This window comes from Xenopus laevis, chromosome 7S (genome assembly GCF_017654675.1).
Source record: "Xenopus laevis strain J_2021 chromosome 7S, Xenopus_laevis_v10.1, whole genome shotgun sequence".
Taxonomy (NCBI): domain Eukaryota; kingdom Metazoa; phylum Chordata; class Amphibia; order Anura; family Pipidae; genus Xenopus; species Xenopus laevis.
Window position 1 is genome coordinate 106421493 of NC_054384.1, and position 15466 is coordinate 106436958.

The window sequence follows — 15466 nt, forward strand, 5'->3', positions numbered from 1 at the left end:
TTAAATCACTTGTAATTTTTAATTTAAATTGCATTTGCATTTCCAATTACTTTTTGTTACTTATGAAATGTCCTGCTCCTTTAATGTTTGCTGCCTGGTACAGAGGTGCTCAGATCAGTGTTGAATGGAACGTTCCCTCCTCTCCAGCTAAGGCTGCTTCTCTCTATTACGTTGGGTACCAAAAGCTCATGACCTTATCAGCAGCCAGAGGGTTAAGCAAATTGTTCAGCTCTCACTCTGTCCAAAATTTGTTTCCATCCTATCAGCAGGCACAGGAGGGAGTCAGAGATTAAGTGAGGAGAGGGAGAGAGAGATGGGGAGGGGGGAGAGCTCGAGAGCACAGATAGCACTGCTGCAGTAACAATCTCCTCCTGGATAAATCAGGCAAGAGCATCAGTGAGCCCACCAAGCCATGCATCCCCTTCCAACCAATTCCTCCACACCCCTCTCATTGGCTCCCCAGCCTGTCATTTGAAAGACAAGCCCCTACCCAGCAGCAGTTCTGATTGGCCCCCAACTGATGCCAATCACAGCCCATCTGTCAGAAGCCCCATATGGTCTGCAGAAGGCGAGGGAAGTGTGTGTGTGTCTGTTTGTGTGCGTGTGTTAAAGGGGGGTGAAAGGGGAGCAAGAGGAGGGGGGCTGAGAAGAGATAGAAAAAATCAGAAGAGGTAGAGAGAGAAGGAGAGAGAGAAGGAGAGAGTGAGAGAGAGAAGCAAGAAGGGGTGTTGCTAGAGATTCCCATTCCCCATATATGACTGGATGCTTCACTCTTCTCCATCCCTTGCTTCCCATTGCTGAGAGAGAGAGAGTGAAGGGGGGACACAGCAAGGAGGGAGGGAGGGGGGAAGGGGTTAAGGAGGAGAGAGGAACGCTGAGTGAAGAAGAGGAAGAATCAAGCAAGGAGCAGAAGAAGGACAGCCAGAGACCGAGAAGGAAAACATCAAAATGAAGGCACCACTAGAGAGGGTGAACCTGGCCAGCCTGGGCATCGTGATACTAGCACAAGGTACTGGGTTTTATTATTATTATTATTACAAGTGACTGCTGTTGGGGTTTAGTCCAACCTGCCCATGTATTGCCTGGTACCCATGAGTATCTCCTGTTATTCTAGGGGTTGGGGAGGGCAGCTCGACTCCAGACCCCCTCTGATCAGGGGAGGGGGTGTAGAGTGGTATGCAGCATTTATTGGGTTAAAAGTTAGCTTTCCTAAAACATACTGCAGATCTGTGATGGGGGATTTAAAAAGTTGGCCCATCGCAGGCAAGACCCCCGAATGGACCTGCCTCCCTTTCCTATTATTTCTATTAATGATGTTTTAGGAAGACCAAGTTTAGAGTCAACACTGACAAATAAATGGCCTCCTGACACTTGATTCGTTGGGGGGGGGGGAGTTCATTTGTACAGGAGAATGTCTGAATGATGCAGTGGAATCCAGGGCAAATCATGGCAAAATTACCTACATTCCGTGATTGGTACAGACCTCTAATGAAGTCTTTAGGGGGCTTCAGCGCAAAGCCTTTGGGAGATCTCCAGATCATCTCTGCACTTGCATTTGGAATGAATTCATTTAGGAAGATGCAGGGGAGGGTGGGGGTCTTTACTCTGACATAGTGACATCTCTTTTTCCACCACCCCCCTGATGTATCTTGACACCTTGTTTACCCTTTACTTATTCTTTTGGGACGGCCCTGCGGGGATATTAATGGTGGTCTCATGGCTAACAAGACGAGCAGCAAATCATTCTGTGGATTAAAATGATGGATCAATAAGGTGAATCTATTGAGTATGATAGATGGAGGGTCTGTGCTGACCTTTGATCCCGGAGATGGAGACGGTGGGTGGTTTGAGCCAAATTCTGTGCATGCGGCTGTGTATTGAACCTGCTGTGTCTGGCATCTGTTCTACAGTGAGACAACTGGGTGCCAGGAGCCTTAATGGCTGGTGTATGTATAGGGGAGTGAGCCCTTGGCATCTGCATTCAACCCCAAATTCTACATCTAACACTGATGTCTTGATCCCCGTGTATCCAGGACGGATATGTCTATTGGAATGATGAGTGTGTGGACCAATGTATAGACAGAACAGTGTTGGTATGTTATGTTGCTTTCATTGCTTGGTAACCCTAAACCATTTTCTAACCCTGCCCTTGTCTTTAGGGGCTCAAAATCAGAGTTGACCACCCAAGATCCCACAGAGGAAGAGAATTCATACAGAGTAAAATTTGTAGGTAGGAAAAGTGGAGTAAAGTTGGGTGAGATGATGATCAAGATAGTAGGGTAAAATGTAGCTGATCGGGTATAATCTATATCCACTACGGGTATTTACCCTGTAGTGGGTATAGGGAAGAATGGTACATAAGAATAGATATTTTTCTTTGCTGGCAGAGGGCGCCATAGAGTTATTAACCAATGCCCCCTCTTTTTAGTGTGTTAAAGGGTTAATCTCTACGTAACAATTGTTGGTTGTAGCACTGTATGTATAGGAGAGGGGAGGTCTGAGGATCCACCACTGGGTTCTGTTAAATTGTGAATTAATCATCATGATTTGCCATATTGTCTTTCCCAGACTTCCAGCGCCTCCATGTGCATTGCAAAGTTTTTTGCTCATAGGGAAGTTTTGACTTCATATGGGTGCTCTATCACGTGTAGTGATGGGCGAATCTGTCGCGTTTCTCTTTTGCGAAACGGCAAAAAAATTCACGAAGGGGCGAAGAATTCGCAAAATGCATTGATCCCAATTGGCAGCAAAATTATTTTGATGCGTGACAATTTTTACACGAGAGACATATATACACTTGAATATTTTGTCCAAATTAATTAAAGTCAATGGGCGTCCGAATAATTTTGACGCAAGACCCTTTTTTTTTTTCATGACAAATATTTCGCCAGCGAATTTTTGCCGCAGTTTCGCAAAAACATTCTTAGGTGGCGAAATGCAGAAATTCACCGCAAATCCATGTCGGGCAAATAAATTCACCCATCACTAATCACATGGCTATATTTCACATTCTGTTTACATGTTACTAATGGATCCCTGGGCCTAATAAGTTCTCTAAGACAGTGGGGCTCATTTATCAATACTGGGCAAATTTGCCCATGGGCATTTACTTATAGCAACCAATCGGTGATCACCTTTTTAAAGCCAGCTGCAAGCAGTACAATGCATGCAGCAATCTGATTGGTTGCCATGGGTTACTGCCCATAGGCAAATTTGCCCAGTGTTGATAAATGAGCCCCAGTATGTATGTATGTATAACTTTATTTGTAAAGCGCTGTTAAGGAGCCGCAGCGCTTTACAGTGCATAAAAGTACAATATATATAAAAAAGTATACACAGGGAAGACAAATCACATAATAAATATAGAATCATATCAGGACAAGGAACTTAAGTGCTATGTGGTAAGAGATATGGTGGGAAGGAGGTCCTTGCCCCATAGAGCTTACAGTCTAAGAAGGGGGGTAACTATGGGTTGTGCAGGGGATGCAACTGCACCTGGGCCACATGTGATGGGAATGAAGACAATGCAATAATAATAATAATAACTAATAATAATAATAATAAACTACTAATAATATATCAGTAATACTCAGAGCAGAAGGACTTTGTACAGAGTTTAAATTACTACAACTCCCCCTCAAGTACCCCCCAACTGACTCATTTAGGCAGAAGAGTCCTGATTGATGGAGTGGAACTAACTGGAGTTGGAATGGAATCGGGATTGTGGCTGGGCATAAGTGGACATATTCGAGATTGTTGGGGGGCATTGCTGAAAATCTGGAACGTTGTGACCTATCTTGGTCTCCTCTCATACTGATGATGATATTGATGATGATGATGCTGATGATGAAGGTTATGACCAGTATTGGTGACTGCTAGTGCCATCGGTCAGCATGGCAGCGAGACCTAGCCTGAAGGTTAATTTTTGGGCAGAATGAGTATTTGCTCTGGTAGATGCACCTGAATGCCCAGCTTGAAGGTCAGTTTGGGTGAGATGTTGGGTTGTTGTCCTGGTCATTCTTGGGACTATATTGTATATAATATGATAATTTCCTATTTCAGTGATTTTGTTATGAACTAAGGAGGGCACTGGCCAAAGGCTGGACTTCCAAGGAGGCACATGAAAAAAAACTGACAACCGTTGGTATTATCTATGGTTACTTGCTATTAAAGAATGCTCTTTTGTAAGGGTCTCCTCTGGGTTCCCAACATACAGTATTGTTGCTGTTTTTTTTTTTAATTTTGTCTTTTTTATGGTTCTATTATTTCATTTAGCTTTATTCATGTTTAAAGCCCACTGTCTCCTCCATGCCCATCAGCAGTGAGTGTCTGGCACGGCCTGGCCGCCTGCTGTTTGTCTATAACTCGTAGCCAGTGGGGCTGCAGTAATGACGAGTATTAGCCATGGGAAGACACAACAAGTCGAATGATCAGTTTGTCAGCTGAAGTACAAGCACAGAACAAGAAGGTTCACAGGCTCAAGCACCTTCCATCTCACACTAATTATTTGCCTTGAGTCTGACAACAAGGTGCCAGCGTAGGTGCCTGTAATATAGACTAGAATCAGGATCAGAAGGGTTAGGGAACAGTGCACAGTATTGGGGTGCATAGTATAAAAATGGAGGTGCAAAGCAAAAAAAAAGAAGCTGTTGACAATATAGAGGCTCAGCAGACACTGTAGAGAGGAGGGGTACACATTACAAAGGGCAAACAGACACTGTAGGGAAGAAATGTATAAACTGTAGAGGGACAGCTGATATTGCAGAGGAGGGGTACACAACCAAAAAGAGCAGCAGACAGCATAGAGGAGGGGTACACACAATAGAGAGGCAGCAGACACTGTAAAAGAAGGTAGGGGAAGCACACTGCAGAGGAGACACACTATAGAGAGGCAGCAGACACGAAGAGAAGGGGTACACACTATAGAGGGAGCAAGCGAGAAAGGTACACACTGGAGCAGAGACACTGTAGAGAAGAGGGGTACACACTATAGAGAGACAGCAGACACTGTACAGAAGAGGGGTACACACTATAGAGAGGCAGCAGACACAGAGAATAGGGGTACACACTATGGAGAGGCAGCAGACACAGAGAAGAGGGGTACACACTATAGAGGGACAGCAGACGCTGTACAGAAGAGGGGTACACACTATAGAGAGGCAGCAGACACTGTACAGAAGAGGGGTACACACTATAGAGAGGCAGCAGACACTGCAGAGAAGAGAGTTACACACTATAGAGAGGCAGCAGACACTGTACAGAAGAGGGGTACACACTATAGAGGGCGTAGCCAGAGCTGGCAGAGAAGAGGGGGTACACACTATAGAGAGGCAGCAGAGCACCTGTAGACAGCAGAAGAGGGGGTACACACTATAGAGAGGCAGCAGACACTGTACAGAAGAGGGGTACACACTATAGAGAGGCAGCAGACACTGTACAGAAGAGGGGTACACACTATAGAGAGGCAGCAGACGCTGTACAGAAGAGGGGTACACACTATAGAGAGACAGCAGACTCTCTTGAGAGGAGGATACTAAATACAAAGAGGGAGCAGACATTGTAGAAACAGTAGGTACAATACATAGTAATGAAACACACCCTATAGACAGGAGAACTTCCATTATAGGAATGGGCAGGCACACAATACCATGGAGGGAGCAGACACATTTCGGGTATATTTCATAAAATAATGGTTCCTCCCCATCACAATCCCATCTTATCAGTCATAACTAATATTGTACACTCTAGTAACTACTCTAGTAACTCCACCAATCAGGAAAGTGATAAGAGAGAATTGGATCTCACTGGAATAGAGAAGGAAAAGCTCAAAATACAGGGAAGGAGTGGGCTGGGAGACTTAGAGGAATATGAATTAGTCCCTTTCACAATCCCCCCCCACTGCATATTCCTACTGTTATTACTCAGGCCTATTTACACTGTGTCTCATACTCCTGATCTTAAAGGAACTGCAAAACTTAAAAATTTATTTGCACTGCTTAAAAAAATGCAAATCACATTGTTCTCCACAGTGGGGGAATTCTCCTGCCTTGGTATTTTTTTTTCCTGACGTACATGTAACATTTGAGATCACTGAGGGACGTCTCCCGGCTGATAAAAGGGTCAGCACTTTCCATTTCCCAGGTGACGTAACTAAATGCCAATAGTCTCATCCGGGTAATTGCTCTCTTACTGGTATTTATCAAGCTGCTTACTGAATTCTGCTGCCTAATAGCACGGGGAGCAACACTGTTCAGGAATGTCCCTGGGGCTGATATTACTGTTTCATGATGGAGTTGGATCTGCTTGGCTTTGTCATGTCCACTGATCCTCCTTGCAGAGCTGGTTTTAGGGTGGGGACTTAACTTGGGCCCCAACAGCCAAAGGGAGTGCTGACAAGAAAATGTCATTGGTAAAAATGCCAAAATGCTTCATCTATTCCTGCCTAGTGAAACGGCAGTTTAAAACCCCAGGTCCCGAGCATCCTGGATAACAGGTCCCATTTCTGTATATATAATAGTATTTCCTGTAAAAGTGTGAAAGCATATCCTATACAATATAATGTTATCAATGTTACTTTGTTTTGTTATCATTTCTAATTGGTGCTTCTGAAATTATAAAAAGTAATGAATCCCATTTTAAAATATTAGGACGTTAGGAAGCCTTGTGTCTTTATATGGTCTATGGAACCTCTCAGTGACTTCTAATATCCTTATCATTTACAGTAGGGGGTACATTATCCCTTATAATACATGAGTGATACTCAGAGTTCCCTGTATAACTCAGCCTGCAGCCTTGTGCCTTTATATGGCCATAGAACCCCCTCAGTGACTTCTAATATCCTTATCATTTACAGTAGGGGGTACATTATCCCTTATAATACATGAGTGATACTCAGAGTTCCCTGTATAACTCAGCCTGCAGCCTTGTGCCTTTATATGGTCACAGAACAACCCTCAGTGACTTCTAATATCCTTATCATTTACAGTAGGGGGTACATTATCCCTTATAATACATGAGTGATACTCAGAGTTCCCTGTATAACTCAGCCTGCAGCTTGGTGCCTTTATATGGTCACAGAAAACCCCTTCAGGACTTCTAATATCCTTATCATTTACAGTAGGGGGTAATTATCCCTTATAATCATGAGTGATACTCAGAGTTCCTGTATAACATCAGCCTGCAGCCTTGTGCCTTTATATGGTCACAGAACAACCCTCAGTGACTTCTAATATCCTTATCATTTACAGTAGGGGGTACATTATCCCTTATAATACATGAGTGATACTCAGAGTTCCCTGTATAACTCAGCCTGCAGCCTTGTGCCTTTATATGGTCACAGAACAACCCCTCAGTGACTTCTAATATCCTTATCATTTACAGTAGGGGGTACATTATCCTTATAATACATGAGTGATACTCAGAGTTCCCTGTATAACTCAGCCTGCAGCCTTGTGCCTTTATATGGTCACAGAACAACCCCTCAGTGACTTCTAATATCCTTATCATTTACAGTAGGGGGTACATTATCCCTTATAATACATGAGTGATACTCAGAATTCCCTGTATAACCCATATATCTGGCTATGGATATGGTTTTCTTTTAGTTTAGATGTACCCAGGGGCAGGATGAAGGACCAAAGGACCTTGGCTAGGGCCATTTGCTGGCTGCCTGTGGGGCCCCTCCTGAAGCTGAGGGCCAATGGGAGTATTATTTTTTCCTGTGTCTTATAAGAACCTGCTATTAAGTTGCAATCAAAGCCTTCCATTAGCCCAGCACCATGTGCCAGACCATGGGGGCTAAGGCCCCACGAGATTGTCTCCTGGGAGAGACGCACATCTGCTAGTGACCTGTTTAGAGCGCGGTTTCCTGCAGATGAGGTTTTTATTATTCATGTCCTCACTCGCTCACTCAGAGGGGAGTGTTGTGCTTAATCATATGATTTACAAAGCTGCTCGGCTATAGAGGTGACAGGGCTTGTGTCCCTGGACCGTCCCCACGGCTGTCAAGGGGAAGATTCATCAAAACCTAAACTGACAAATAGGATTTTTTTCCCCAGGTATCCTTTATTTCTATTGAATTGTTTATCCCCCCCCATCACAATTTGCTGAATAAAATGTATTTTATTTTTCCACTGATAAATACACAATCTCTCTCTCTTTACCCCGTGAAAGGCATCACCTTGTATCCCCAACAGATTAAACTCTATAACATGCATATTTATCAGACAAAAATCTGCAAATTGTATCAAATACAAAGAGCTGGAAGGGATCTCGCAAGTGTCTTGTTTAAATTCTTAAAAAAACACAGTGCAGGAATCTGTGGCGCTATAGAACTCAGGATATTAGAGGTACCTGGAATCCAGAATTCGGGTTGAAATTTGCCACTTAAGATTTGAATTCAACTGAATTCCGGAAGGCAGGTGGATTTATTTTCTAAGATCAAACGCTAAAAAAAAGAATTTTAATGTAATCGACTGCTAGCAAATTTACAATAGAATTTGAATTCAGTTGTATCAGATTTAAGTTGCCAAATTTTGTCATCTGAATTTTCATGATTTTTTTTAGTTTTATAGATCAAAAATTGTCAAGAAACTTATTTCTGCCTTGTTTTTGTATTCTAATAAATATGCTCTGTAGCGTTCAGCTGAATCCAACCCTACGTTGTGTGATTTTAAAAACTAAAAGTTGCTTTGTTTTTGTTAAGAATTTGTAATTTCTTTCAAATTGTAAAATTTGGCCTATTGTTTTAAAAAAAAAATCAGTGTCGGACTGGGCTGCAGGGACACTGGGAAAAACCTGGTGGGCCCCGGAAACCCAGCCTGTTCCCCCGTCCAGAACATACCCTCTTCCCCACCACAGACCGGATAGTGGCAAAGGAGCAGGAGGTAAGTATCACATGAACATGGATGGGGCCTAGGTTGGACCCCGGACACCTAGAAGATGCCTCTTCTTTTCAGTCCCGGTAGCCTAGTATGACCCAGTCAAACCCTAAAATAAATGTTTTTCAGGGAATCCAAACAATGATGGATTTAGTGCATTTATACCCTATTTATGTAATATTTGTGATGCTTGTAGTAAATCATAAACTGGCCACACACTGGAAGACGCAACAGATCTTTGGTAGGCCTTATCTGACTGATTTGATCAAACAAATGATCAAATTAAATGTGTACAGACACAGTAGGGTATTCCAGATAGTTCAATCAATATTGGCCCCAACCAGATATTCTTGTGGGTCTTTTTGACCCCATAAATGAACCAATAAGCTGCAAATATTCCATTGTTCTTTACAGTAGGGCCACCACTAGAATGCTGGCCATGGATACAGGGATATGATCTTGCAATACAGTAGTTTAGGATTATGGCACGTGCAATGGGTTGAAGCTTTGCTCAAGATTTGTGGTTTAGAAACCACATAGACAAACCTAATTAGAAATCCCATAAAATGTTGGGTGTTCTTTTGAATTTCTTGCCAGGAACTTAAATCAAGGAAGGTGGGTTGAGGAGTTTTGATGCTATGTTTTGAACATAGCAAATACAAAGCCTTCTAAAACATGAACAATAAATGTGCCACCAGCCTTAGTTTGACCATACACTGGTTGAGTAAAAGGTTATTGCCTGATCTGGCCATCCAAGTGGTTGACTAATTCAGGGTGCTTTGATCATTCAGCCCCAGAGCAAATGACCAGATAACATGGGGGTGGAAGTGTGCAGACCTGTAAGACAAGAACCTCTTCCAAACTTCCAGTTTCCCAATCGATATCTGAAGAGCACCAGAGGTGGACATCACACATGGACCAATTGGCTTCAACATTTACCATTTACTGCCTGATGATCCTTTCATGTATGGGCCCCATATGACTAATTCCCTGGTATTCGAATAGATCACTGTTGGTCAACCAAGGCAAAAGAAAATCAGGTCAACTGATGCCTCTGATTATTGAATGTTTCCAGCATTGACAAACCAGGGAGTGACACACATTCCTTCTGCATCCGTATAGATCTGCCGTTGCCAAAGGGTAGGAAGGATAATGAATCATGTAGTTGTAGTTGTAGTTGTAGTAGTAAAACCCGTAAATAATGCGACCCAATGCTGGGGCTCCTCCTTAACAAAGGACAGCCGTACCAGTGGCCATTGGGTGTTCTTTTTCTGTTGTGCCACCTATTATTGCGATGAACAGTGAAACCATCTCTGAGCACCCAGAATGCTTTGCAAATGTTAGGGTAAGGCACAAGTGAAAGAAATCTACTTCCTTCTGTCGTATTCATATAACTTATATTTACATTTATGTATGCAATTGGCTCTTGTTGATCCCACACTGTGTTCACATTATTGCCCTTAATAATTTGCCGCTTGCTGCTTGCGTTTTGCAAACCCTGTGATGTCTGGCTGTCACGTTCCACGTGCGTGCTTTTGTTGCTTCTCTTTAATCCGTGTACTGCTCGGCGTAATCAAATCATGAGTCCCCGGGTGAAGCTCTCGGCATGTAGTCTCTGCAAATTTAACCCTGTCTTTGCATTAATCCATCAACAGGTTTATGTCCTACAAAGCAACCTGCTGTCTGTCCTGAAATCAGAGAGTGATGTCACCAAAAACAAGGGTGGGCAAAAGCAAGGGTGGAGCTACTCTTAAATTAGAGCAAAATGCTCATACTGCAAGAAACTACCTACTACCTGTCCATTCACCTCACTGTACTGTGGGTACCCAAAACCACCCAACCCATTGCAGGACTCTATCATGTCTCATTCCATGGATAATCTCCCCCAACAGGGAATTGACATGCTGTGTTCTTTTATCTTCTCTGGTCAGTAGACCAGTTTCTGTAGTCCAGCCAGTGTCAGTTCCTACTTAACTGGGGTCCCAGAGCAACACCTCTACGTTCTCCAAAACATGACCTACCTACATACATTTAAATAGTGCATCTGCCTGATCTATGTGCCGCTCTTGGCCCTTAAGCAGCTTTTTTTCTTATGTTGATCCAGTTCTGGTTTCTTTAACCCAATTATTATGGGGATGGGAATCTAGCTAAGCTGGAGTCCACTTTGGTCTGAGGCGCACCAGGAGATCCTCTGGTGCCCTAGCAGGCCAGCCTTACCCAGTTGTTATCATTGCCCCATAGGATAAATCTAGCTAAGCTGGAGTCCACTTTGGTCTGAGACCCACCAGGTGATCCTCTGGTGCCCTAGCAGGCCAGCCTTACCCAGTTGTTATCATTGCCCCATAGGATAAATCTAGCTAAGCTGGAGTCCACTTGGGTCTGTGGCCCACCAGGAGATCCTCTGGTGCACTAGCAGGCCAGCCTTACCCAGTTGTTATCATTAAACCATAGGATAAATCTAGCTAAGCTGGAGTCCACTTGGGTCTAAGGCCCACCAGGAGATCCTCTAGTGCCCTAGCAGGCCAGCATTACCCAGTCGATATAATTAAACAAAGGATAGGTGGTAAGTAAAGGTCTCCCCAGCACCTGCATTAAATTATTCATGCAACAGGGTATTCTGGAAGGGGACACATTTGTGCCACCTACCTATCACCCACTCTAGGTATAGTCAACTCTATTTTTGGAGATAGGCACAACTTTTTGCTTTTAATTCTAAAAGCTGGGTCTCAGAGGGCAACCTGGAGGACAAGGTGCAAAGTGCTCTTTGCACCTGTTCCTTTCACTTGGCCCCCGGTCTGAGGCTTTGTAAACACATCTTCAATTCCACAGATCTTTGCACCCTACTCTGAAGCAGAAATATCAATCTGTGTGACCCTGTTTCTGGAAGCCCCTAAGGTGCTGATGCTTGTGATTCTGTCTCAGCCAGAACTCTAACTAAACAGTAGGGAAATCAATAGAACGTGCAGGCGCGAGCGCGCGGGGGGGGTTATTGCAGGAGAAAGCGCAGAACATGTGACACTGAAGTGACAGCTGCACATCCTTTCCCCGGCATCAAGAACGGCCCCCAAAGGATATAAGAAAAGTGAGGAATGAAAGAAAATAGAAATCATACAAGTCACATCATTTAGTGTATTTTGATATCTCCACTCTCATAAATCGCATTGTTTTACCCAGCAGTCCCTGCAATTCACAGGAGGAACTTTAGTGATATGAATAAAACATAGATTTGCTGCAATGAGACCTGCTCCTGGTGGATTCCATTCCGTTTCAAATACAGTAGACTTATTTGGTCTTTATTTAGAAAGCATTTAATACTCTTGGAAAATCTATAACCCACACCGCTTTGGCCTTGGGGCAAGTTGATGTAGAATTCCAATTGGCCTTAAGCAGTGTCACAGGAGTCAGGTCCCCAACAGGTCTGTTAAGCAGCTGGTTTGCAACATTATTTCAGGAGTTACAACCAGAAGGACAGAGCAAAGCAAGAGGTGGTGGTAACTCTAGGGTTCCCTCAGCACCCTCTGTCAGTGGGTGCAGAAATGGAGTGCAAACTGAGCAGAAGTGATGTAACACTCATGTAAATGACTCTTAGTGCAGAAATGGAGTACATATGGACAGCTAAAGATCAGTGGAGGGTTTTACTGGTCTTTGTCATACTCTACCATGACTTTTACTAATAGAGATCCTTGCCAATCACAGTCTGGAGTCTGATGTGACTGACGCGTTTCATGTTTGCGGACAGGGCGGAAGGGTAAATGGATAAATATAAAGAGGAAAAAATGCAAATGTATAGGCCGAATAATATCAATATCCCTTTAATAATAATAGAAAATGCATTTGGGCAATCTCCTCTAACCATTGGTGCCGCCCAAGAGAATGAAATTCAATATTGCTGAATGGTGCTGGAGATGCCTTGGTTCTTGCTCTGCTTTACGACTGGGATTTGAGTAAATATCCATCTTTCATCTACTGGAGAGCAGCTCTGGAATGTTTAAATGTGCCATGATGAATGCAGCCATCCATTTGGGATATACATGGCACATCATTGTAGTCAAAATGCGGCACAGTCCAATAAGGTGGTTGGACTGACGCTCGATCTGGATAATCAAGATTTTAATTTGCCAAGATTAAGTTATTAGGCTCTTTTATATTCGGGCCCTTAATACAACGCCTGAATGCAAGCAGGGAGATGGAGTAAGGATTACCCCCCAAGGTTCTACGATAATAAATTTTAGGCAAGTTACTAAGGCCTTAAACACATACAGGTCTAAAAAGCTACATTAAAGTACATAGTAAAAACCAGATGTCCTGGATATAAGTAGCACAGTGTAATATAGTCCTGCCTCTATGGCCAGTAATTCGGAGCACTGGGACTAAAAGGATAATTGGTGCCTTTAATTGAAACCTACAGCCGAGGCCTCAAATTTCTATTCTGTATCATGGGACTGGGGGCTGGGGGGGGGGACAGAGTTGTCCCAGGGTTTATAAGTTGGTTGCACCAAGAGATATTGATGACTTCTCATGTGAGTCCTCTGTGAACTTAAATATGGGTTATTGATTGGTGGTTTTTAGCGTTTCCAGAGAAGAGGCTTTTACAAGGGTAATTATCACTTCAGCGACTTAACGTATTAATTAAATGGAAACCTGTGATGCCGTTGCAGCAGACAACAGATTGCAGCCATTTGGTGACGGATCCACATGCAGAAAAATCTGTGCTGCTTGTAGGAAACAACAAGGGCTCACAGTGTTGTCTTACAATGGGGCAGAAAGATCATATATAAGCAAAAATATAATTGCCTGTGTGGGTAGAAAGAAACCGGCGGAGCGTCTTTAGCTTATAACTGAGCAATAGAAACTCCCACGGGACTTGCAACCACCCTTCACTTATCCAACAATTAACCCTTTATTTAAAGACTCCCCGAGGAGCCTTATTCAGTAATAACACAAGGTCAGCAAATGCTTAGTACTTAATGATCATCATTGTCATGTCAAGTCTAAATCAGGGCTAATTTTTGGGCCGGTTGACGTTGAATAATAAGAGTATTGGCTCGGTGAGACTCATGAAGGTTCAGCTCTATAATGTACCTGACTGGGTCTCCTAAACTGTCTAGAGAAAGTGATACCCTGGGCCCACACTCGCATTAATTAGATGCAGATCATGCTACGTGGTATAGGTTTTGAAATAAACCTTGGTGGAAATAAAAATATGTTGATGGAAATTGTCTGGAGCTCGAGTCCACCCCAAGATCCTCTGGTACAGCAATAGGCCAGTCTGACCCTATTATTGGTTAATAAAAAGCACAAATGCTCTTTTGGTTCTATGGGTTCTTTCCCTACTATACCTGAATTGGTAATCTATTCCCAAAGATCTCTCTCCCTAGTACATACCTTCTAATGGTCCCTAATAGTTGGGACAGTTCTTAATCATGGACCCTAAAAAGGTCAGGTCTTTCTAGAAAATGGACAACATTTTGGGTGAATCAGGGGACATGGCTGGTGATAACTGGGGCAAATGGGATGGGGGGGGGGTAATGCCAGCTCTCAGCTGGATGTAAAGTTCAGCTGTGCTACTAAAGTTCAGCAGTGATGTCTGTACAATACAGTTGGGCTTTCTTGAGCTTTCCTATTCTTCTTGCCTACAAGTGCTGTTTTGTAGGTGGGTTCCAGCACAGTTGTTCCAGCATCAGCACAGTTGCCCCAACATCAGCACAGTTGCCCCAACATCAGCACAGTTGTCCTAGCATCAGAGCATTTCTAGGCAGGAGCTGAGGCTAGTGAAGCTGAATTTCCAGTTTAAAAACTGGAAATTTGGATCTCAAACCAGGATACCTGGAGTGGCTTTTTGCTGCCCCTGTTCTGCTCAGTTGCCTGAGTTTTTTAACTCGCCTTGTTGGTACAATGCCCCTGTTGCCCCAGCTTCAGCGCAGTTACCCCAGATTGAGCACAAGTGCCCCAGCTCCATAGCAGCTGCCCCAAAGGTAGTTTTAGAGTCTCCATTTGGAAGATGGGACTGAAAGAAGGCCGGAGTAGATGTAATGTCACTTGAACCTCAATTCAACATCGGTTACCACTTCCAGCTTTTACAAAATCCCCCAATGTGACTTTGGTTTGGGGGTGCTGTTTCTGCAACCCAGTCTTGTTATTGGGGTGCCCAGAACGTTGTGAGGTTAATTTATCTTCATTCAACAGCTGGTGGACAGACCACATTTTGGCCATCGCTGGAGTAGAACGCAGCACATCTGGTCCCCAAACGCTAATGAAAGCCACTGGTCACAATATAAATGATTTGTGCATATGTGTGGGCCAGTAAATCAGAACACGCAGTGACAGGCTCACAGAATGATGGCTGGTGACACGTGTGCAGGTTATCAGCTCCGCTGGTATTCGGTGCTGCAAATGCATCTTTTATATCTCAGGGGCAGTGGGAGGCAGCCAGGCAGAAAATGAGAAGTAGAGAAGGGGCCTGGAGCTCGGTGTATGAAACCCCCTCTCCATGCACTCACATATGGGCCCCACATTGTGCTGTCTGCCAGGTCTGGGCGGTGCTGCTAATTCCTGAACATTCACTGCTATTAGTCCTACACATATCG

At 43.7% G+C, this 15466-nt stretch overlaps 1 protein-coding gene across 2 annotated transcripts in view; it reads left to right on the plus strand.

Annotated features, from left to right (window-relative positions):
• The first annotated feature begins 539 nt into the window (after window positions 1-539).
• Window positions 540-15466, plus strand: part of LOC108705251 (igLON family member 5-like) — a 240842-nt gene continuing 225915 nt past the window's right edge. The window contains exon 1 of one of the 2 annotated variants that reach the window (XM_041571695.1): window positions 540-1009. In XM_041571695.1, coding sequence (XP_041427629.1) covers window positions 949-1009 — 61 coding nt within the window. In that variant the 5' untranslated portion in view covers window positions 540-948. The remainder of the gene's footprint in view (window positions 1010-15466) is intronic. The other variant, XM_041571694.1, reaches the window with a different exon arrangement.